At 35.8% G+C, this 24,895-nt stretch overlaps 1 protein-coding gene across 1 annotated transcript; it reads left to right on the top strand.

Annotated features, from left to right (window-relative positions):
• Positions 1-79: 79 nt before the first annotated feature.
• On the top strand, positions 80-24,056 carry LOC21399211 (ultraviolet-B receptor UVR8). The gene is made up of 15 exons (XM_024170918.1): positions 80-470; positions 2,037-2,113; positions 6,457-6,535; positions 7,510-7,569; positions 7,799-7,900; positions 7,987-8,080; positions 8,376-8,418; positions 8,586-8,631; positions 8,729-8,775; positions 8,911-9,013; positions 16,163-16,217; positions 16,318-16,384; positions 17,126-17,162; positions 18,349-18,428; positions 23,698-24,056. Exons 1-15 carry the CDS (start codon positions 212-214, stop codon positions 23,815-23,817), a joined length of 1,269 nt encoding a protein of 422 aa, XP_024026686.1. The 5' UTR covers positions 80-211; the 3' UTR covers positions 23,818-24,056.
• The last annotated feature ends 839 nt before the right edge of the window (positions 24,057-24,895 follow it).

Genomic DNA, 24,895 nt, shown 5'->3' with positions numbered 1-24,895 from the left:
CGTTGCACCATTGCTGGCCTATCAATTTCAAACCATTTACAATCCTTCTCTACTCCCAAACACTTGTATTTCTCGAAACGAAAGAGCGAAACTTCTCGCAATCGTTACCAAATCAAATTCTTCTTCCAGGGTTGAATCTTCTTCCCCTCTCCTTCATTGAATTTTCACATCTTTCTGCATAATCACGGACGGAATCGTCCGATCAAGACAAATGTGGAGCAGAATCGGATCCATTAGAAATAGCTCGCTGAAATTAGGTTTAGGATTAGAGTTAGCGAGAAGATGGTTGTGGAGTAGTAGCGAGACGGGACGGCGGTTCGCAGCGGTTTGGGGGAACGGCGACTATGGCAGACTTGGGCTTCGGAGCCTCGACTCCCATTGGAGGCCTGTTCCGCTGCTTTGTTCAGCGTTTCGGGAACAAGGCCTTCGAGCCATCGCTTGTGGTGGTGCTCACACTCTCTTTCTAACAGGTTCGTGTGTTTCTGAGTTTTTTCTGAAAATTATTTATTTCAATATAATTATGTATATATGTTCTTTTTTCTTTGTACTTTTAATGGGATAATGTTTTTCTAGGGTACTGTAATCTCTCTATTTTAGTACCCTTAGAAAATTCTGAAAGGTGTGGGGTGAATTACTTGACATTTTGGTGCCTTTAAGAGTTTCGAATTCCTTGAAAAACTTAGGAGACGTATATTTCAAGGGTTCTGCCTGGTTTAGAATTATGGTTCTTGGTTCTGCTGCAGCGTTTTTCTCTCATAAAAAATTTAAATTTTAAAAATCAGAATCATGAATTATGGTTTTGAACCCACGAACCAAACGCCATCTTATAAATTGAGGTCAAGGCTTCCCTGGATGAGGCTGCTATCTATCTTTTTCATTTTTATTAGTTACGGGTTCAAAACGGAGGGATATCATGAAAAAGGTCAGAGAAATTTCACCGTTTCGCAGTGTTGGAGGAAAATGACATATATGGAAGTTAGTTATTTTGATCTATGCAATTCTGATCCTTTTGTTTGTTCATTTTTGGTGAGCGTTTAGTTGTGGTATTTTAGGATTTCCGCACACTAGGAAGTCCATGATAGTAGATACTTATGTGATATATGCTAGACTGTGCGTGGAGAATGTAGTGCTAGGAGTGTTAAGTGAGCTTGGGGACCAAACATGGACGAAGACGATAATATGGTAATTTTGTAGTAGTTTTAGCGGCATAATCTTTTGTGTGAAAATGACGTGGAGGAGCTGGAAGCACAGACATGGATTTTCTAGAAGATGAGTCAAAAGTACTGTGATATGTGCATATTTAGCATAATTGCAGAAAACAAATGAAGTATGCACGGCTGAAATGATTGATAATGTTGACAACATAGATTGTTTATAGATAATTACAATGGTGATCTGGATGAAAAACCTCTCCAATTCTATTCCCAACTTTTATCTGCGGTACTTTCGTTTTGACCAGTTGCTTCTGCAGTCACATGCAAGTGTCTGCACTCAATTCCATCGATTACAGAGTATTTTCATTAGTTGAATAGAGAGAGAGAATCGGAATCAAAGTTTTTGCTGATAATACTCAGGATGGATAATCAAATATACAATGTTTTTGCTGATAATTCTCAGGACGGATAATCAAATATACAACTTCTTTGTGGGTTTCTACTTCTAAATTATGTAGAAATGTTCCGTTTCTTCTAATTAGTGTGAGTTTGAAGAACACAGTTTAGGGGTCCGATCGTTTGGGTTTTGAGAGCAAATTAGAAAAAAGCAAGTTTGCTTTGGATTTGACATAGTTATAAGCTTTCCATTTTGTTTTTTACATGACATAGGCAGCTTAATTCCCAACATTTCTATAGAACTTTGCTATTTCCTTACTTGTATCAGTTTTAATATTTAAATGTCCAGTCATAGTTAAAATTCCTACTCCGTTTTAATTATTTGTTGAGTCTCATCTATAAAGTTTTTATTAGCCGTAACCATTTTTTTATTACATTATTGAAAACAAATTTCTCTGGCTAACAAACTGTCTCCTACTTTAGCAGAAACTGGATGTGTCTATGCCACCGGTCTCAATGATTTTGGACAGCTTGGGCTATCTGATGATACAACTTATACTACCGTGTAATATCTAAATTCTTTCTTTATTTCTAGTCGTCTATTCATTTTTTATAGGATTAATTTCACTGGTACCCTCTGAACATTGGGGTCATTTCTAGTTTACTCTCTAAACTTTAAAAACTCTCACTTTGCTCCCTGAACTTTGAATTGTTCTCACTAAACTCTTTTTATTATAATTTCTGTTAAAATCAGACAAAATAGAGGGGGTTACGTATAGTCATGTGGTTGTTATATGTTTCTTTTTAATAGAAATCCAAACAGAAAGACCACGTGATTGCATTGTTCTCTTTTTTTTATCTGTTTTTAACAGAAATTGCTACAAAAGGGTTTAAGTGGAAACAATTCAAAGTTTATGGAGTAAAATGAGACTTTTTTAAAGTTCAGGGGGCAAACTGAGAATGACCCTAAAGTTCAGGGGGCATCAGTGATAACAATCTTTTTTTATATTAGGCCTCATTTGTTTCTTTGCTTTTGAGGATTTCTTATCTTTCTAATGTAACTTTATGATGTCATCTAATTATGTGTTTTTACTTTTTACTAGTTGAGCCACGTGCTACGCACGTGGGGAATAACTTTGTAAGTTTGATCATGTCTTAAAACATAGAAGCTAAGTCCATCACGTGGAGGAAAGGGGAAAATGTATTTAAAAAAATTACATAGAAAAATAATTAAAGTTATTCTGGAGTTTTTGACATAAAAAAATTAAGTAGGAGCACATTTAAAAGAAATAATATTAATTAAAAGAAAGAGAGTAGAAAAAGATTAGAAATAATATAAAAAGGAGATGTTGGCATAAAATAAAATAAGATGATTAGAAATAATAAAAAAAAAGAAATAAAAACAAAAGAGTAAAAAGGAGAAGTTAACATAAAATGAAAGAGTAAAAAGAAGTTGGCATGTGGCCAATGGAGAAACAACTTTCTTTGGCTCTTTTATGTATTATTTTAATTAAAAGAAAGAGAGTAGAAAAAGATTAGAAATAAGAAAAAAATAAGAAATAAAAACAAAAGAGTAAAAAGGAGAAGTTGACATAAAATAAAAGAGTAAAAAGAAGATGTTGACATGTGGCCAATGGAGAAACAACCTTCTTTCGCTCTTTTATGTGTGTTTAGATTAGATATTTTAATTAAAAGAAAGAAAGTAGAAAAATATTAGAAATAAGAAAAAAGTAAGAAATAAAAACAAAAGAGTTAAAAGGAGAAGTTGACATAAAATAAAAGAGTAAAAAGAAGATGTTGACATGTGGCAAATGGAGAAATAACCTTCTTTGGCTCTTTTATGTTTGTTTAGATTCCTAATTTCTCCTCTTTTTCTTGTTTACTTGATCTTTTTACTTCTCCTTTTTATACTTGGCGGCAACATCTTTTGGTGAAATTAAGGGTGCGTTTGGAACTGTTTTTTTTTGTTGTTTTTGAAAATGTTTCCGCACGTCTTTTGAGACACGAAAATGAAAACACTTTGCAAACCGCGTTTGTTTAGCAAATGTTTCGAAAACGAAAACGAAAACAAAAAACAATGAAAATGGTTTTTGTGAAAGAAGAAGAAAACGATTAGAAGATGTTTTCCCTCGTCCTTTTTCATTTTCTAGTACTTACCAATAATGTTACATTAAATATTTAATTATTAATTACTAATTGTATAATATATTAATTAAAATTAATAAATAGCTATGACTATAACTAATAAATAGATAGTAATTACTTAATTATTAATTAATATTAAATTATTAACATTAAATTTGTAATTTTATTAGTAAAAATGATAAATAATAAATAGTAATTAATTATTTAGTTAAAGGTTAATTGCCAAAAATTGATTATATAATATATTAATTATAGAATAATTAATAATAGGTTATTAAGTAAATAACTAATAATTAATATATCAATCATATATATATTAATTATAATCTATTAATCAATTAATAATCAATATTAAATTATAATAATTAAAAATAGTAATTAATCAATTAATAATCAATAATTAAAAATTGATAATTAGCAATTCATCATTATTTAAAGAATAATTATCAAAAATTGATCATGCAATATATCAAATAATAGATTATTAAATAAATCTTAGTAACTAATTAACTAATTAGTTAATATACTAATAATTTTTTCTTAATACACTTATTAATTACTTATAAACTAATAAATATGAGTACGGTAATTACTTATAACTAATTATTAATTACTATTTTTAATTATTTAGCATACTGATGCATTATGTATATAGTTTAATTACCAATATCTTCATTAATTATAATATATCCATTATTATTATATTATTAATATATTAATTTTTATTTGCTAAGTGATTATCAATTATTAATTACTTAATATATTAATTTAAGATTATTAATTACCAAATGTTCATAAATATAACCAAGCACGATTTTACTTTTTCACTATACTCAAAACGATCTCTTAAAAAACCAGCCAAACGCAATTTCAGAATTGGTCACAGAATGATTTTCAAAACAATCTCATTTTCACTTTTGTACTGAAAACAAAATCATTTTGAACATATTACCAAACGGGCCCTAAAATTTTATTAATTGTTATTTCTTTTTTCCACCTTTTGAGACACATCATAGATTTTATTTCTTCTGTGAAATGGACCAAAATATCATTCACAGATGCGAGCCATGTATGTGTTGTTTCTATGTGAGTCATTTATGTGTTTGTGTGTTGCGAACCTACTCTTGTGCTTCTATGGAACATTTATTAAGAAAAGTCGGGGTCTTTGTTGAAGGGCAGACTTGAGAATTCTTATCTACTCAGCAAAATAAATAAATAAACAAAAAACTTGAGAATTCTTATCTGAAGTAGGATATCAGGGACAATTGTTTTTGTAGTTATTGTTATTGTCATTACCAGTATGAATCTTTGTGAATGGGTTTATTTATTTAATTCTTGTATGTGACTATGTGTCCGCTTTGGCTTCCTCAGTTTGCTTTGTATATTTTATTTTTTATCAATGAAAATTTCGTGCTCATTTTGTTTTTTTCCTTCTTTTTTTATTTTATTTTATTTTTATAAGAAACAAAATGTTTTACTGAAGGAAAAGGAATAAAACTTCGAAGGGGACCAATGATCCTTCCAAAACCAATAGCTATGGAATTTAAATGATAGTCTAATAATTACAATATATCATGGAAAGATGAAAGTTCCTAAATACGTTACTAAAGTAAATCCATAGTGAACCCCAACACTGAGCTCTAATACTTCAGAAAGTTGTTTTCTTGGGCCTTAATGTAAGAAATTGAGTGTTCACCAGCCACAGGACCCAAAAGCTAGCCATGATGCTTTGCCTCCGCGGCTCTCAACAAAGGCAGGAAATATTTCTCTTAACAAAGAAACTGGGGATCAAGGAATTATCCAATAGAAACCAACAACTTTTGCCAACTGCGGCCAAAACTTTTATGCTTGTATTTTCTGTTAGTTTTCTATTTATCCATGGTCTTTTAATTGCAGCACCCTTAGACCCATTTTCTAGATATATGGCGCGAGAAGAAAACTAAAATGGTACGGTTTCATAAAATCTCTATGTATTTTAAAGGTGGAAGGAATTACTAATATCTTTTCTTTTCTTGGTCGAAAGAGGTAAGGCAGGGAAAGCCTTAAGGCATAATAAGGCAAAGAAAGCCTCAATGTGTGACAAGACATCACCCCAACATAAGGATATAACAGAGGAAAGACGATTAGATTCCATTAAGGCAATCTAATTAGCCCTTTTTAGCTCCGTGCATTTCTTCGTAATCTTTCTCTATGTATTTTGTTTATGCTGTAGTTTTAGCTTTATTTTTGTTTGTTTTATGGATTCCTCATCCATCTCTTTTTGTCTCTGTAAAATTTTGATTTAGTCAATAATATTTTTCCAGTTTCCTATAACAAATAAATAAAAATAAAAATATAAAATAAAGAAGGATCTATGCATTTCTTGGTAATCTCTCTTCATAAGTAGTTGAGGCAAATCACACATTGGAGAAGAAGGCATATGTCCATCTTTACCATATTTTTCCAGTCCCCTTTTCTCCATTTTTTTTTTTTGACGGGGATCAATGGGTTTCACTCCTATCCCCCTTTTCTCCTTTTTCCTTCTTTTTTTTTTTGATTTCTTTCTTAGGTTAGGGAATTTGCCCTCTCCCTCTCTCTCGCTCCCTCCATCCCTCTCTCTCTCTCTCTCTCTCTCTCTCTCTGTGTTTTGCCTTGAAGAGAGATAATATACTTGTTTATACGGTCCCTGATTATAAGCTATTTATTAAGCTACAAAACACTGCATTATTTGCAACTAAATAATTAGTTCAGTAAGTGACCTGGCTATTCTGCTGTGCTGCAGGAGCCAGTGGAGGTTTCTGGACTTCCGAAAGAAATTGTTCACATCTCAGCTGGTTATTATCACTCTGGTGCTGTTACAGGTTTGGACTTGTCGCAGACTGATACTTTTATGCAAATTATCTTTCTCCAGATTTCATTTTCTCTCATATTTAAGTATTATAAATTCTTGGATGCATGAGTGGCATTAATGAATCCTCTCTTACAACTGTTTTTAACTTGTCTAGGAAGAAAACCTCTTTTTTATTTTTTTGATAAAATGGTGTATAAATATCAACGGATTCTTAACTGCTACCCCACCCCTTCTGCTTTACTGCATCATTATGGGCTTCTACACATGAAGAATTTAAGGGCTTTCCATTTTATTGATAGTTCTTAATTGGAAGGATGTGACAGATAGAATATATTGTAACCTAGATTAAGGGCTTTGCTCCTTATTTTGGTTTGCTGGCTTCTTAGTTTGTTTGTTTGTTTGGTTGTTTTTTTTTTTTCTTTGTTTCCATTTTTGGTGACACTTCTCGTTCCCCTCCTTGCATTTAACTTTTTATTAATAAGGCTGTTCATTATTCCCCCACCCCACCCCACCCACCCCCCAATCCAAAAAAGATAAAACAAAAATAAATAAATAAAGAGGAACCGTGACACATAGTCCACTCTCCAAATGAAGCACGTTTAAAATGTTACTCTGACAATTCTACTGTCTCCCCAATTGTGGCGGTTGGACTACAATAGTGATTTTACATTAGGAATCACCATAGGTTGAATTTAGGACATGGTGATACTGAATAACTTCAATTTGATTTCTTCTTCCATGCAGCTTAAGAACTTGCCTCTTTCTTTGATCTTATTGAGCTAGGAAGGTTGATGTGTTTGGTGAGATTTTTGTAATTTTTTTCTTTCTTTATTTGGACTTAAAGTCCCTTTTGTTTATTTTCTTCTTCCGTGCCGTTTTATCAATAACAGTATATGCTTATTGTATTATGTTTTATTATCTGTAAAAGTCTGTGTATGTTATCAAAATACTAACACGACTAATAATATGTGTTGTTCGTTTTAGCGGATGGAGAACTCTTCCTGTGGGGAAAGAACTCAAACGGACAACTTGGCCTAGGAAAACGTACCAACTGGAACTTTAATTCTGGGTTTTAGTATACATTTTTTCTTTTTTTTTTTTTTTTTTTAAATATTAAACGTCTAGTAATCACATGGTTGTCATCCTGTTTATCCTTGTTCCAAAGTTTTGAACCCTTTCAGTGTTTGTTTAGCAATCTGCAAATTAATTTAGTGAAAAAATTAATTTAGTGAAAATTGTGTCAAATAAAATGACATGATCTACTGATATGCAGGAGCACCGAAGGCGGTTTCCGTACCAACTAAAGTTCAAAGCTTGATTGGAATGACCATTAAAATGGCAGCTTTTGGATCAGAGCATTCAATTGCTGTTACAGGTATTTAAAAAAACCGTACAATTCAATTATGCTCTAAAGTCGTGACTACGTTTTAAATTCTTTCTTAAGTTGTGACTTTTTATTAGATGGAGGTGAGTCCTTGAGTTGGGGAGGAGGGGAGTATGGAAGACTTGGACATGGCCATGATTTAAGTACTTTTGGGTTCTTCAAAAACACCAGGTTGTTTATTTGTACAAGTGAACAACATTCTTTGAACTTTGATCTTTTAATTTCTTCTTCTTTTTGTTTATTAGTAAAATACCAGTAGTCTACACGCTGTCACTGAACTTTTTACTGTTGACTTATTTTCATTTACTCTTCCATAAAATGCACCTCTAGAATGTGGACATATAGTTAATGAGTAGTTGATGCAGTTGTCTACATAATGGGAAAGTATGCAATTGTGCTACCCAGGATATCTCTGCATTTTGTTTTGGGTGTGGTTCTATTGAAATGTTTGTTCATATCTTTGCAGTGAATATACACCAAGGCTTATAAAGGAACTCGAGGGAATCAAGGTATAGTTTCATTTGCTTCGGATTTCTGATTGTTGTCGTAACCTTATGGGTATTCTTCTTCTTCTTCTTTTTTTTTTTTGGTGACCGTTGGAATTTTTCTTTATTTTTTTGGGTCCCTGTCTGTTAATTACTGTTACCCTTTTTTGGCTTATTGTTGAAATAAGTAGGTAAAAAGTGTTGCTGCTGGCTTGCTGCATTCAGCATGTGTTGATGGTACCTTTTTTGGCCTTTCTTACTTAAAATCATTCTCTGTGGCCTCTTTTTTATTTCCTAAATTAGAATATACTTGTTACTTCTCTGTATTTTCCAGAAAATGGCTCAGTTTTCGTATTTGGAGAAAGGCCAGCAGATAAAGTGGTAGGTGCTAGAATCACGTTCTTATGGATTTTAGCAATCATAGTCTTTTCTTGACCTTATCAATCCTTTTTAGTGAAGTTTTTTAGTGAAGTATTTAAGGGAATTGCTGACAGCGTTTTCACGAATACAAAACAGGGCTTCAGAGAGGTTAACAGTGAAAAAATCCCATCCATCGTTTCTGAACTTCCTTATTCTGAAGAAGTTGCATGTGGTGGCTATCACACCTGTGTCTTGACAAGTAATTTTCAGCTGTCCCAAGTTTGTTTTTTTCCCCCTTACTTTTTTATTTTTATTTTTTATTTTATTTATTTAAACAAAAAAATATGTTATTAGAAAAAGAAAGAAAAAGGTTCTGGCAAAAACCTAGACATTCTATTTTCTTGCTGATTTTCCTAAAACGTAGGAGGCATCCTGGATCAGAACAGGTAATAATCTATGGAGATTGGGTTTTTAGTGTTTTTTTTTTTAATCTACAATAATAAGTTGAAGTCAAATGACAACATAGAAGAAAAATGATAAGTATCACTACCACCAGCGATGGTCGGTAATGATTACTACTAAATCTTGCATTATCATGCATTACATATTGAAGTTTGGAATAATCTGAATTTCCTCTCTCATTAATTGAATGGACCGGAAGGGTATTTATACAAAAGCAAAAGATAAGATCTTATCCTAAGAGACCTCCTAGATATTAGGAACTACTTTACACATTTATAGGGATTAGCTTACAACAGATCCTTAGCTATTATCCCACGATTCTAGGAGCATATCACTTATCTAATACTCGGCTAGTTTGAATTTCAACACTCCCCCTCAAACTAGGCGGTATATACTCATTAGACCTAGCTTAGAGCTCAGTTCTGTGAAGTTGGGCCTGAAGAGGGACTTTGTAAGAATGTCTGCAACTTGATGTTGTGATGGAACATGACTCAGTGATATGATATTGCCTTCTATTTTCTCACTGATGAAGTGTCTGTCAATCTCCACGTGTTTCATCCTGTCATGGTGGACGGGATTCTTGGCAATTGCTATGGCTGATTGGTTGTCACACATCATCTGGATTGGTCCTGAGATGGCAATTTTGAGTTCATCCAGTAGTCGTTTTAGCCATATTCCCTCGCAAATGCCCTGGGCTAAAGCCCTAAACTCTGCCTCGGCACTGCTGCGGGCTACCACTGGCTGCTTCTTGCTGCGCCATGTGACCAAATTTCCCCAGACGTAGGAGCAATACCCTGAAATGGACTTTCGGTCGCTTGGAGACCCTGCCCAATCTGTATCTGTGTAGATTTCTAAGAGCCGATTGGCTGTCTTCTTGAATAATAGTCCCTTCCCTGGATCCCTTTTAAGGAACCTGAGAATGCGAGTTACTGCCTCCATATGATCTTCGGATGGATTGTTTAGGAATTGACTAACACGGCTTACGGCAAAGCTTATGTCCGGGCGTGTGTGAGTGAGGTAGATTAGTCTTCCTACCAAGCGTTGATACTGCCCTGTATCCACTGATTTTTCTTCAGTCCGAGGTTTTAATTTCGTGTTGGGATCCATGGGGGTTTCAGCTGGTCGGCATCCACTCATGCCGGTTTCTTGTAGTAGATCTAGCACATACTTGCGTTGAGAGACTGAAATCCCTTTGCTTGATCTTGCTACCTCCATTCCCAGGAAATATCTTAGGAGTCCCAAGTCCTTGATTTCAAATTCTTTGGAAAGGAGGGCCTTGAGTCTCCGTATTTCTTCTTCATGATTCCCTGTGAGTACTATGTCATCGACATACACGCTTAGGATTATTACCTTGTTGCCGGTATAGTGTTTGATGAACAAAGTGTGGTCGGCTTGAGATTGAGTGTAGCCATCAAGTTTTAGTACTTTTGTGAATCTGTCGAACCATGCTCGGGGCGATTGTTTAAGCCCATACAGTGACTTTCTGAGCTTGCATACCTTTCCCTTTGTGCGATCACCCTCGAACCCAGGAGGGATATCCATATACTCTTCTACTAGATCTCCATTCAGGAATGCGTTTTTCACATCTAATTGGAGCAGTGGCCAATCTTGGTTTACGGCAATAGATAGTAGAACACGTACTGTATTGAATTTGGCTACAGGTGCAAATGTCTCCTGATAGTCAATTCCGTATGACTGTGTGAATCCTTTTGCCACTAATCGTGCCTTGAATCTGTCTATTCTTCCGTCTGCCTTTTGTTTGACTGAAAAAATCCATTTGCATCCAACCGTATGCTTTCCCGGCGGTAAAGGTGTTAGACTCCATGTTCCATTTTTTCAAGTGCACTGTACTCTTCCAAGGTTGCCGCTCGCCATTCCGGGACTTGTAGGGCTTCTTGAACTGTTGTTGGGATCTGAATTTTGTCGAGAGCTGTCACAAATGCCCTGAACTTTTGGGACAGGTTTGCATAGGTCAGGTGATTACAGATGGGATGCTTAGTGCATGACCGGACTCCTTTTCTCTGAGCAATGGGCAGCTCTAAGTCTGAGTGTTGTTCCGCGGGCTTCTCTGTATATTCACCGTCAATTTGCATACTAAGATCCACTTTACCTTGTGTTGTCTCAGAATTTCTTGAACTCGGGATTGGGTCATGATGTTGCTGACCTTGTTCAGGCAAGTGCTTTCTTCGGATAAATACTTTTATGGCATCATTAGGAAGAGTGAGATGATTGGGATATGGAATTGAATTGGCTGAAGATGGACTTGGTGGAGGAGACATGTTTGGCCGAGGAGGAGGTGGACTTGGCCGAGAGCTTTCTGGACTTGATGAGGATATGTTCGGATCAGGTAGGCCAGAGAGAGTAGGAGAAAGTGAGCCATAGTCAATGAGGGAAGTCCAGTCCCAATTTTGTGGTTCATGTGTGCTAATCTCCCCCTGAAGCTTGAAATTGGAGAAGTAAGGTTTGTTTTCAAAGAAGGTGATGTCCATCGTATGATAGAATTTGTTTGTGGTAGGTGAAAAACATTTGTATCCCTTTTTGTTTGATGAATACCCCATGAAGATGCACTTGAGTGCTCTTTCATCAAGTTTACTACGATTATGAGAATGAATATGAATGAATGCAGTGCATCCGAAAATTTTGAGGGGAACTTGTGTGATCAAATGTGATTTTGGGTAGCACTTTAGGAGAGTTTCCAATGGGGTTTTGAATGTGAGTATACGTGAGGGCATCCTATTTATGAGATAGGTGGCAGTGAGGACTGCTTCACCCCAGAATTTTTTGGGAACATTGGATTGAAATAGTAGGGATCGGGCCACCTCTAGGATATGTCGATTTTTGCGTTCAGCCACCCCATTTTGTTGTGGGGTATCTACGCAGGAACTTTGATGAACAATGCCATAGGATGTGAGGTAGGGACCAAGGATGGAATTGAAGAAATCCCGGGCATTATCTGTTTTGAAGATTTGGATGTTTGTTTGAAATTGTGTTTGGATCATCTTATGGAAGTTTTTGAATATTTGGCTGGTTTCTGACTTGTCTTTCATGAGGAATGTCCAACTTATACGGGTATGATCATCTATTAATAGTAGAAACCATCTTGCTCCGGTGATATTTGGAATTTTGTTTGGCCCCCAAATATCACCGTGGATGAGGGAGAATGGATGAGTTGGTTTGTATGGACGGGGTGAGTAAGTGCTTCGGGTGTGTTTAGATAACTGGCAAATATCACATTGAAGAAACTTGGGATTTTTATTGATGAATAATGATGGAAACAAGTGTTTCAAGTACATGAAATTTGGATGACCTAACCTATAGTGCCACATTAAGATTGCACTATCTTTATTTGTGTGACTCATGGACTCTAGACTATTGGCGGACCAACATTGTGGGCTGACATCTGTTTTATTGGCCTGGGAGCAAACTGAGGTGGTGGCTGAGTTGAGAAGGTACAAGCCTGCACATAGGTCAGCACTGCCAATCATCTTCCCCGAACTCAAGTCCTGAAAAACACAAGATTTAGCAAAAAACTTAGTCTCGCAGTTGAGTTCATTAGTCAATTTGCTCACAGAGATTAGGTTACAGTCTAAGTCAGGAACAAACAAAACTGAGTTGATGGTAAGAGTCTTTGAAAGCTTTATGGTTCCTGTTCCAGCCACTTGTGAACGTGTACCATTGGCTATTCGGACTGTTTGATAGTCCTGACATGGAATATAACTTGTAAATAGCATTCTATCACCTGTCATGTGATTAGAGGCTCCTGAGTCGACTATCCACGGTGACGGTGACTTGGCTACATGGAGTGCGAGATTCCTTGTGCCCTGTGATGACCCTTCTGCCGAGATTTGTGCCTGGTTGATCAGCTGTTGCAGTGTTTCCAGTTGGTCTTTAGTGAAGGGAACCTGGCTTTGAGACCTTGTGGATTCTGCTGTGGCAATATTTCCACGGCTGTCACGATCTCCAGAGTTACGACTTGGCTTCCAATCGGAGGGTTTTCCGTGTAGCTTCCAACATGTTTCTTTCGTGTGGCCTGGCTTCTTGCAGTGGTCACACCAAGGGCGTCCTCGACGAGAGTTCTGTGGTATCCCGCGAATAGCAAGAGCGGCTGGCTCTAACGAAGACTGATTCTCTCGGGTTGCCGCAAGGGCTGATCCATCAGGGATTGAATCGGATCGTCCCATCATAATTCGCTTGCGGCTTTCCTCCCGACGTACCTCAAAAAACACTTCTCGAAGACTTGGAATAGGTTTGGTGCCTAAAATTCGTCCGCGTACTTCATCAAGAGATTTGTCCAGCCCCATTAGAAATTTGAAGATGCGTTTGATCTCTACTATTTTCTTGAAGTATTTGCTGTCATCCGAGCACTTCCACTCGTGAGTTTCGAATAAATCCAGCTGCTGCCAATACCGCGTCAAAGTGGTGAAGTAGGTGGTTATTGGTTGATCTCCTTGTCGTAGGTCTTGGAGGATACTCTCCACATGGAAAAGTTCAGCAGTATTTTCACTGCTAGAGAAGGTGTCACGGACTGCATCCCAGATTTCATTGGCAGTCGTGTAGAGAAGGAAATTCTCACCTATTTCCGTCGTCATTGAACTGATTAGCCAAGACATGACCATATTATTTTCTGCTCTCCATGTCCTAAATTTAGGATCACTGGTGCCTGGTTGGACAGCGGCACCGGTGATATAGTCATCACGGCTTCGTCCACTAATGAACATCATCATGGTCTGAGACCATTGAAGATAGTTGTGTCCATTAAGTTTGTGGCTGGGGATGGGAGTAAGATTATGGTCATTTGTGGTCTGGGGATTGGAAGAAACATTCTGAGAGACAGAGGATGAGGAGTCTCCGGAGGTTTGGTCGGATTCGGCCATGTTGAGGGTTGGCTAGAGATGACGGCTAGGAAATTAGGGTTTTGAGAACCTAGGGCTCTGATACCATGAAGTTTGGAATAATATGAATTTCCTCTCTCATTAATTGAATGGACCGGAAGGGTATTTATACAAAAGCAAAAGATAAGATCTTATCCTAAGAGACCTCCTAGATATTAGGAACTACTTTACACATTTATAGGGATTAGCTTACAACAGATCCTTAGCTATTATCCCACGATTCTAGGAGCATATCACTTATCTAATACTCGGCTAGTTTGAATTTCAACACATATCATTGCTTCAGATAAAAGGATCTGTACTGATATTGCAATTTTTATTTTTTATTTTTTAAATAAGATACAACTTATTTCATTGATAACCAAAAATTACAACACAATAGAGGACTAGGGATCCTCCAATACATAATAATAAAAGGACAACCTTGACTCAAAATTCTAAAATCAAAATGATGCCCAGGGAGATCCCAAGTGTACCAGAAACTGCTTTAAATGGCCCCAACTGTTAAACGGAGTATTGTACTTTTACTGTTTCCCTATACCATTTGTAGCACTTTCATCTTTGAACTTATTTTTGACAATTTTGTATCTGCACCTGTTTAGTGTTTGCATCTATGTCCAATGAGCAACGGAGTTGAAATCAATTATGGATTTCTTTTGGTGAATTTTTGTTCCTTTTCCCTTGTGGGATATTATATAATTGCCAAAAAATCATATGACCATTCTTTTAGAAAGGTATAGTTAAAGTTTCATTAATATAAACCCCAGTAAGAAAATTCATTAGAAACTTGGCAAATCTGCATTTGTTCGATTTAATTGCACAAACTAATTACAGGCCAAACTGTAATTCTTGTCACTATCTTCTTTCACTTTGTATCCTATCAGTGTTTTTTTCCTCTTCTGTGGGCACAAATTGTAAATCTGATTCCTTGTCTTCCCTCTGCATTTCCATGCATTCTAACACCATGCCCAAATCAAGAAGTAGCAAAGATGATAGCAGATTTGAATAATGTGAAACTAGTAGTGGTTTATTTTTATTCTCATTATTAAAGCCTTCAACTTTTCCTTCTTTTTTTTATTTTTATTTTTTTTTTCCCGCTCGCTATTTCTTTGAACCTACAATTGATAGGTTCAAAATCATTTTAGTGACTTTCAGTTGAGTATTACATGACTATTGGACTATTTCGTTTTTTGTTGTGCCAGGGGGTCTCTGCTGTTTCATTAGTTGTCTCTCTGTAGCTCTTTTTTCTTTGGTTTTGTTGATGGACTTTGCGTCCATTTCTTTTGCTTTGTATTTCTCATTTTTGTTATAAATAAAGTTTTTGAGTTTCTTATAAAAAAATGGATTATTTGACTTTGTGTGAATACCTTCAAAACAAACACCTTCAAGTTGCCCGTTTCTTATCAAAAAGGGGAAAAAAAAAAAACCTTCAAAACAAACTGGACCAACAATTATTAACAGTAATGGTGATAAGAATTTATGGGAGAAGTTATGTTTTGCGCTGCAGTTGTTGTATGAAGATAATAGTTTTTGTGCTATTTTTAAATACGGATTTGCTTAGGGAGTTACATTTGTTGATGTAGACTCCTTTTTTTTTTTCTCTTTTTTTTTTGGTCGTTCTTCCAGGCGGACATCTTGCCCTCCTTGTTTTGTACTTCATGAGTTCTTTTGACTAATGGCATTCCTTTTCACAAAAAAAAAAAAAAAAGAGAAAGAAAAGAAAAGAAAAACAAATTTTGGTGCATTTAGAATTTCCCTTATGACTTGTGTTTAAGATATGTACTAAGTATTCATATATGTCGCATCAAAATCAAATTGGAAGAGCCAAAATGCCTGTGAAAGAAATTGCAAATTTCCCAACAGACTACCGAGTGCACAGAATTTTGAACCCAGAGTTTTATTTTGAGTATGTACTTGTGGTTTTAACCTTTGAATTGCCAGAGCACGTTTCTTTGCCAGCCTACTTTTAACTATTTTCTATCTTTTCATTATAAATTGGACTCTGACTCCCGATCATCTTTTCTTTTCTACTAAGTACTATCTTTTTCATGTAGGTGGTGGGGAACTGTATACTTGGGGTTCAAATGAAAATGGATGTCTTGGTATCGGGTATCTTTCCTTCCAGGATTTGAAATGCATCTTTAGACAGATGTGTTCACTGAGAATAATTACAGGGGTGCTGATGTGTTAATCAATTTTGTGTTTTCAGTACTACAACTGTCTTTCATCAACCTGAAAGAGTTCAAGGTCCTTTCTTGGAGTCTACCGTTAGCCAGGTTATATTACTCTATGTGCATAAGCATCTTTGAATGGTTGTTTCTACTACTTTTAGGTTTTAATTTGTGAAGTGAATGAAATCTTCTGCTTAGCATTTTCTTGAAATCTCAAGGTGGTTTTGCTGACAGTCTGAAGTATGGTGAGAAGTTTGTCAAACATTAACTAGAACTTTCATAAGTAGCTTCATATTCCATAGCTTCTCCTCCAAAAAACTTTGTCAATCTTGGACACCATCTTTTCTCCCCTTATACTTAAGATTCCATAGCTTCCTTCCCTTAAGTTGATATCCAAACTTTGTTTTCCCGTAACAAAAGCAAGTTGTGAATCTATTCCAATGACCACCCCTTAAGCTAATTGAAAACACTTTACTCAGGACTTTCTGGAGATGAGAGGTTACATCAGGTTTGAAATCTTGAATTTAACTTGAATTTAGCTCCTTTCAAATGAGGTGGATAAAGTCGCTGGTAATGTCGTTCATAATGCCATTGCTAGAATAACTCCCAAAACTTTCATCAAATTCTATTTCTAATAAGCAATGTGTTTGGGGTAGTGGTACCTGGCACCACATGAGTGGGTGTGGGGCCTGCTGATGAGCTCCATACTTTTCTCTTTCAACCAGGAGACCATACTTTTCTCTTTTATGGTTCAAAACATTTTTCTCTTTCAAATATTTTGAGTTTTCATTGACAGAATTGTCAATTGTATATTATGCGCAATTTTTGACAAATGTTCATTTACAGGTCTCTTGTGGTTGGAAGCATACAGCAGCAGTTTCTGGTAAGGTGTCTCTCTCTTTTTTTTTTTTTTGGGTGGTGGGGGGGAAGGAAAGAAGCTTCATGTGACCAAGTCGTATGACATTGTCTCATCTGTATGTACTAAATACTTGTACGCCCGTAGACATTATAAACACCTGAACTTTCCAATGAAAGTGTAATTGCCGAGAGAATTTTGCATTTATTGGTAGATTATTTATAGGTACTTCTTTCTGATAATGGGGGATCAAATATTAAATTTTTAGATAATATAGTTGTCATTTTTGACGTCGTGATTGAAGGTGTTAATGGAAGATGAAACTGCTAACAATATGCTCATGCAGAAAGAATGTGGGCAATGGTTATTCACAAAATACTTCTAGATGTTTATGTGTTTTCCACTTTGCTGATAGTGACATTATGTGTATACCTTAGCGGTATTACTCACATTATCCAACAATGTCAGACAAGTGGGAAATAATGTCTTTAGCTCTTTCCCATTCTCCCTAATGCTCTAAAAATTGATAATGCTGCAGTAATGTTATCAGTTTAGCAATGTCAATTTTTAATCTAGAGTCGCAAGTTGTATGTTCTATAGATCTGGGTGTCCTCTAAGGTAGTTTGTAGGCCACTTAATCCACTCCACTTTGTTCTTTCTGGGAGTGTCCGTAGCAGACAACCGGTGGTAAAGACATTTTAGGTGCAACAGTAAGAAGATGACATTTTAGGAGCCTTTGAGAACTGAGTTGGTCTCTCCCGCTTTTTTTTTTTTGTTTTTTTGTTTTGTTTTTGTTTTAAGGATAATAAGATTTCACCTCAAATTGTCATATGCTGGTTAAGCATAAAATTGTCTAACCTCATCTGTACCCTATGCCTAATGTGAAAGTGGAAATGTGCAACTCAATTTTTTTTTTCTTTCTGCTTTCGTGTTTGACATGTTCACGGAAGCCAAAAGAAATCTATGTTATAGTGCTTCTATGTCCTATTTAAGCGATTAGTTACTTTAGGCTTTAGTTACTTTGGAATGCATTGGTGGTGCCTGCTTAATTCTTATATCATCATGTGCAGTTCTTCATTTCTTTTTCATTATCATTACAAAAGTATTTCTTTAATAAAAGGATATGTGGACCCTTCTATTTTTTTTATTTTTATTTTTATTTTTTTTTTGTGAGGACTAATTGGAGAAAATAACTTCAATTGCTTGAAACCAGAAGGAAATATTTTCACTTGGGGTTGGGGAGGTTCGCATGGAACATTTTCTGTAGATGGACATTCTTCAGGAGGGCAATTGGTATGCTTCCATCTCTCTTTATATCATTTGCTATTGTCTTTTCGAGTTTTGTTCAACACAAGAAACTTGCATGAGCAGTCTTGGTATTTTCAAAATCGTTTTGCTTACAATTAAGAAGTGTTATTCTGACTCTAGCAGAAGAAGCGGCTTGTCAATTGACATTGTTATGAATATTTTGTCTTGAAAATCTATTTGGTTTCCAAAGAACAAAGTTATATTACTTTCTCCACGTTCATCTGCCTTTCAATTTACAACAATAATAAATAATGAGACATTTAAGCATGTGAGAACCATGTAGAAGCTTCTTGACAATAAAGCATTAAAATTTGAAATTAAAAATGAGTAATTTGCACCCCTGGTCCTTCAACTCTTTAGTAGGTGACTTTTTTCTTTTTTTTCTTTTTTTTTTTTTTTAAATTTTGGCAAAAAAACCCCTTAACTCTTAAATCATTGGCAATTGATGGACATCTGTCCATTTTTGTTAAGTTTCTAATGGAACATATCATTATTATTATTTTTTTTATAAGAAACAAGAATTTATTGAATAATAAAAAGATGAAAAGAGCACAAAGCAGGGGACAAGATGTCCACCAACAACCAGGATAAATAAAAGTAAAAAGAAACCAACAAAATCTCAAATCAACTCAAAATAATATCCCAGCCCCTAAGCAAATCTGAGAATGAAATGCCACATAAATTTTTCGACTGAGACAACCGTAGTGCAACCTAGTAATTAATTCTATCCCAAACATTAGAAGAGTTTCCTCAGATGTCCTCAAAGACACGATTATTCCGTTCTAACCACAAAGACCATGTAACAGTAAGGGCAACAACATTCCACAATCTCCTAATATTCTTTGTACTTTCATATAGAAAGTCGCAGCCAAATAACTCTGAGATATTGTTAGGGACTACCCAAACAATCCCAAACTTTTCCAGAACACGCTGCCATATACCCATAAAAAATGGACAGTGAAGAAAAAGGTGATCCCCGTTTCGTTAGCATTTCTGCAGAAAACACACCAGCTAGGAGATAGGTGCAAGTACGGCTTTCTCCTTTGTAACAAATCACAAGTGTTAAGTCTACTTGAGACAGGCAACCAATTAAAAATTTGTACTTTAGTAGGAACCGAGACGCTCCAAATAAAAGGACAAAAGGCTAAAGGAAGGAAAGGATTGATCATCAAGAGAGATTTACAAGAAAATGACCCCGACCCCTCCAGAATCCACACCCACCTATCACAAATAAACTCGGTCAATCTTACACCCTCTAGACAACCCAAAAGCTCCATGATTTCACCCAATTCCCTATCACTAGGCTCCTTACTAAAATGGAAGTTCCAGGACACTGTACTAACCTCTCTAAGAGTGTAAAATGAGGGGATAGCTAAGTTATAAAGGGATGAGTTCCTATAAAGACTTGGAAATCGATCAGAAAATGACTCCTCTCCAACCATACATCTTCCCAGAACCTTAACCTCATTCTGTCCCCCACCATAACCTTGATGTTTGCTTTAAACTCATGCTGCAGTTTTTGAATAGCTTTCCAGGGACTCCTAAATGTTGCTCTACCACAAAAGCCTGATTCCCATACTCCAAAACTCGACCCAAACTTGCTTCTATTCACTCTGCACCACAATGAATTACTCTCCTTTGGAAATCTCCAAAGCCATTTTGACAAAAGGGCTTTATTATGGGGAATCAAATTACCAATCTCCAAGCCACCCTTCTCCTTAGGTTTGCAAATTTCAGCCCAAGTTACAAGATGATCTGGTTTTGTCTCCTCACAACGTCCCTAAAAAAAATTCCTCATTAATCTTTCAATCTTAGCTGCAACTAAGGTGACAAAACCGATCTAGTTAACATCAATCTCCCTCCACGAGAGAGAACCGATCTCTTCCATCCTTCAAGCCTCTTTGCCACCTTTGAAAGAACCGATTCCCAAAAAGATGATCTAACCGGATTCCCACCTAAGGGTAAGCCAAGATATTTAATTGGCCATCCCCCCACCGAACAACCTCCAATGGCAGCTAGACTTGCCACTTCCTCCACTTCCATATTGATGCCCAAAATTACACTTTTTGCCAAATTAACTTTTAGTCCAGAGGCCAAACAAAAAGTATCAATGATGGCCATCAAAGGTCGAAGATTATCCTCATCATTATCCAAGAAGAAAGAGTATCATCTGCGAATTGTAGATGAGATACCTTTATCCGCTCTATTTCAACTTCCAAGCACTGAAGCACACCATGATCAACCGCTTTGTCCATCAACCTCTCAGGAGCATCGGCCACCAAAGTGAATAAAAACGGAGATAGGGGATCGCCTTGTCTTAATCCAACTTTCCTCATGGTCTTCCGTTTATGATTACCGGAAAGGAATCCAAACAACCTTTAATCCCCTTTCTCCATTTATTCCCGTAATCCTTCTTCTCAAGCACAAAGTCCAAAAAATCCCACTCTACATGGTCATAAGCCTTCTCAAAGTCAATTTTAAAAAACCACCCCTTCCTTGCCTCCCGCCCTCTAATCCTCCACCACCTCATTAGCAATAAGCGCAACATCTAGGATTTGCCTACTAGCAACAAATGCTCCTTGTGCTTGCGAAATCGTACTTTCCATAACGCCCTTTAAATGGGAGGCTAAGACCTTAGAGATGATCTTGTATAAACTACACGAATTGTCTAAAGTCACTAATTTTGCAAGATTTAGTCTTTTTAGGGATAAGGCCAATATATGTCTCATTAGTGACTCCGTTGACCACACCATTCAAATAAAATTCCTCCTAAACTTCCATTAGCTCATCTTTCACCATTTCCCAACAAGTTTGGAAAAATGCTATAGTGTAACTATCCGGTCCTGGAGACTTATTCCCATCACATTCAAAAACAACCCTCTTCACTTCGTCTACCCCAAAAGGCTTCTCCAATTTCTCTGCTTCCAAGTTTGAAATTGGGCTCCAATTTAAACCTTCTATCCCTCTAATCTGCCCTTCTGATGAAGTGTAGAGATTCTCAAAAAAGGAACAAATCTCATGAACAATGTTCTTTTCACCTTCCACGATTCTCCCATCCACCGTTTCTAATCTAGAAATTGTGTTATGAGCTTTCTTAGCGTTCATCAGCTTGTGGAAGAGTTTGGTATTAGCATCTCCATCTCTAGCCCAAGAGAATTTTGATTTCATCGCCGCTGCCCTTTTCTCCCTAAATAGCAATGCATTCAAATCTTTCTTCACATTAACCCTCTCCTCCACGGCTCCACCAACTCATTAGACCACTCGGAACTCCCCTCTTTCTTATCAATCTCCTCAATTCTTTTATACCTCTTCAACTTTTCTACTCTCAAATCTCCAAAAACCTCCTTATTCCACTCTTTTAACTGAGGTCTCAAACTTTTGAGTTTCTTCATGAACTTGTACCCTGCCCACCCTTGAAAAGACTCCTCTCCCCACCATCCCGCAACATCTTTTTTGAAACACCGGTGATCTAAGCGCATGTTTTCAAACCTAAATGGGGAAGGTCCCATTTCGAAGGACTCGTAGTTAAAATAATCAGGCAATGATCCGACACTATCCTCACGGCCGTCTCGTGCCTAATAAAATTGTGCATGTTGCCGAACTCTACAGAAAATAAAAATCTGTCTAGTTTACAGCAAATGGGCTCGTCCCTAAAGTTTGACCATGTATATGAGGCATTGATAAGTGGGGGGGTCAATGACTTCCATCTCATGAACTGACACCGAAAATTCTCTGATCATACTTTCCAAAACATGCACCCTTCTGACATCCCATATTACAAAAATTCCTCCTGATCTGCCCTTAGAAGGAAGAAAGACCTCTTTAAATCTTGCCCTCCAAATACTACCTATGAACCTCCTGTCTATCTCGAATATTTTACTTTTTTTTAATAAATAAGTAAGAAACCATATTAATTAATTATACTATTTATTATAGTATAGTAATTATAGTTATAAGGTTGAACATTTGCTATTATGTTTATAATGATCATATATTATATTTTAATATTATAATGAATAGTATTAAGTTTATACTGAAAAATAATGCAACACTAGCAAATCTGGACTTTCCTTGCAAATTACTTCCTTTATGCTGCTTCTCTTCAACGAGCAGCAGCTACCCCGAACATTCCATGTCATTAGCTTCATTTATCACTGTTTATACCCCTTTTGCTCGCAGACTTATCATAGTTAACGTTAAAAGCCAAGTTATGCAGCTCTCTATTGCCTCCTCTCTTTCTCGCTGTCTTTCCAACCTTATCTTCCATTTTACTCTCTTCCGTAGATACCAACTTAAGCTTCAACTTATTCAACAATTTCTTCACATATCCCCATTGAATTAATCTGCCGTTAACTTCCACTAACCCGTCCGTAATTTACCCACTCTTATTCAATATCCCTTCAATTTCGCTATGCCCTTCGCCCGCCTGAGTCTCCCTGTTTTTTGTTGCTCTGTCTCGCTCCTCTCCTTGACCCCCTCCACAGTACCCTCCTTGGGCACTCCATTTACTTTGACAAATCGGATCTGGAGTGGCCAACATAGAAAACATGGGTAAAAACTTTGCTCTAGATCTCGAACATAATACTGACATATCTAGATTTTGCATTATTTTGGTAAATATTGGCCGAAAATTGCCTAGTGTTAGACATCTATTAAAAAACAAATGTTGTCCTGTATATCTTACCTATGTCAACATTTTGTTGTCAATCTTCATTGTGCACATTTTTAGCATTTTACATTTTCCATAATCCTCGATACCAACAAGATCTATCAGTTACGTCGTTGCTGATTGACTCTACACATTTCCGTCTGTTGATGTAGCATCCAAGTGGCAGAGATTTACTTCAATAACTTATAAATTGTAGGGTTCAAATAATGGGCGTAGCAAAAGATAGTATAGTTCTTGTTCATTCTTCAATCTGTCTTCTGGCAATGTGCAGCAGCAGCTCGGTTGAAACTTAATTTGTCAATTTTTCGAGTACGTTTAGATTTGCGCAGAATACAGAACCTAGTATAGATTTATGCCGGCTTTGTTCGAATTTCTAATAAACTATATCAAATTAGGCACTACGATAATAAATAGCAACCATTTTAACTTGCTTCAAAGTCCCTTTTTATTCAGTTATTCTCTAATGATTGCACATTTGCATGGATTATGTTAAACTAATGCATTAGTTTCTTTTGTGTTGGACGGTTTTTCCTCGCTTTCTTTCTGCTGCGAAGTTATCTGTCTAATATCGGATTTTGCATGTAGGGCCATGGAAGTGATGTTGACTACATAAAACCTAGAATGATCAATTTTGGAGAGAATGTGAGAGCCGTACAAGTATCATGCGGATTCAATCATACTGGCGCCATACTCGAACACGTCTAGAAGCTAAAAGCTTTGACTGCTTGTGGTTTGCTTCATCTTTTCTTGCACAGATGTATATCTTCTTATGTCCATTCTTTATTCTTGTAACACATTGTTTACATGTCATTGGACGCGGATACTGGAAAAGTACATATTTTATACCTTTCCACAATAATATAGATTACACCAATGAAATTAATGTACAATAAAATGTCAGACACAACAAAAGGTACAATAAGAGATTTGATGTTTCAAGTGCTGCTTGTAACTGTATATCAATACACTACTTTTAACATTATGCCACAAAGTTCATAAAAAGAAAGGATGACATTATGCCATAAAGAACAAGCTAGGTTGTGTTTATTTTATTATTTATATTTTTAATATAATTACTAAAATGTTAAAAACATGCATTGTGTTTTGTTTTGTTTTGAAATAACCTCGAGTTCTTAGAAAGGAAAAATATCATTTTTGCACCATATGGCCTAAAAGTTTTGCAAATCTGATATTGAGATTTGGAACACTTCATTAAGAAAAGAAAATCACTTTTCTTTTCTGAAATCCTTCTAACTAATACCTTGGTCATTACAGGTTGTTCTAATTGGAGGAAAATGCTTTCATAGCCAAAAAAAAAAAAAAAAAAAAAGGAGAGAAAATTACATTAAATGACAAAATTGTCCATAACTTATTATTATTTAATAAAAGCGAGATAAAGCAGGTAGTTGTTATGAAAATATATTTTTTTTCTATTTATGTTTTTCAGAAAAAACGGTTATGCCTTTCATTTTTTGTATTTACTTATTATCTATGCTTTTTTTTTTTTTTTACTTATAGTTTAAGAAAAAACACTTTAATTTGTGTTTCTATTTTATACTCTTCATCTTTTATATATTTATGCCTTTTATCTTTTATTCTTTTACTTACTTTTTATATGCTCTTTCCTCTTACAATTCAAGAAAAAATGATCCAATTTTTATTTTCATTTATGCTCTTCATCTTTTATATTTTTTACTTATTTTTTTCTCTTTTCTCTTTCTTAGAGCTTAAGAAAAAGTTGTTTAATTTTTTTATCTATTTATCCTCTTCACCTTTTGTACTT

This window comes from Morus notabilis, unplaced genomic scaffold (assembly GCF_000414095.1).
Source record: "Morus notabilis unplaced genomic scaffold, ASM41409v2 Scaffold985, whole genome shotgun sequence".
Lineage (NCBI taxonomy): Eukaryota > Viridiplantae > Streptophyta > Magnoliopsida > Rosales > Moraceae > Morus > Morus notabilis.
The sequence above is the reverse complement of the archived record's forward strand: the minus strand, read 5'-3'. Positions and strand labels throughout refer to the sequence as shown.

Bases quoted from the DNA above. Each gene is read 5' to 3' on its own strand.
- LOC21399211 (XM_024170918.1), top strand. From the start codon at position 212: ATGTGGAGCAGAATCGGATCCATTAGAAATAGCTCGCTGAAATTAGGT. The intron at 2,114-6,456 runs GTGTAATATCTA...GCTGTGCTGCAG, and splicing joins ATGATACAACTTATACTACC to GAGCCAGTGGAGGTTTCTGG. The intron at 7,901-7,986 runs GTATTTAAAAAA...ACTTTTTATTAG, and splicing joins GCATTCAATTGCTGTTACAG to ATGGAGGTGAGTCCTTGAGT.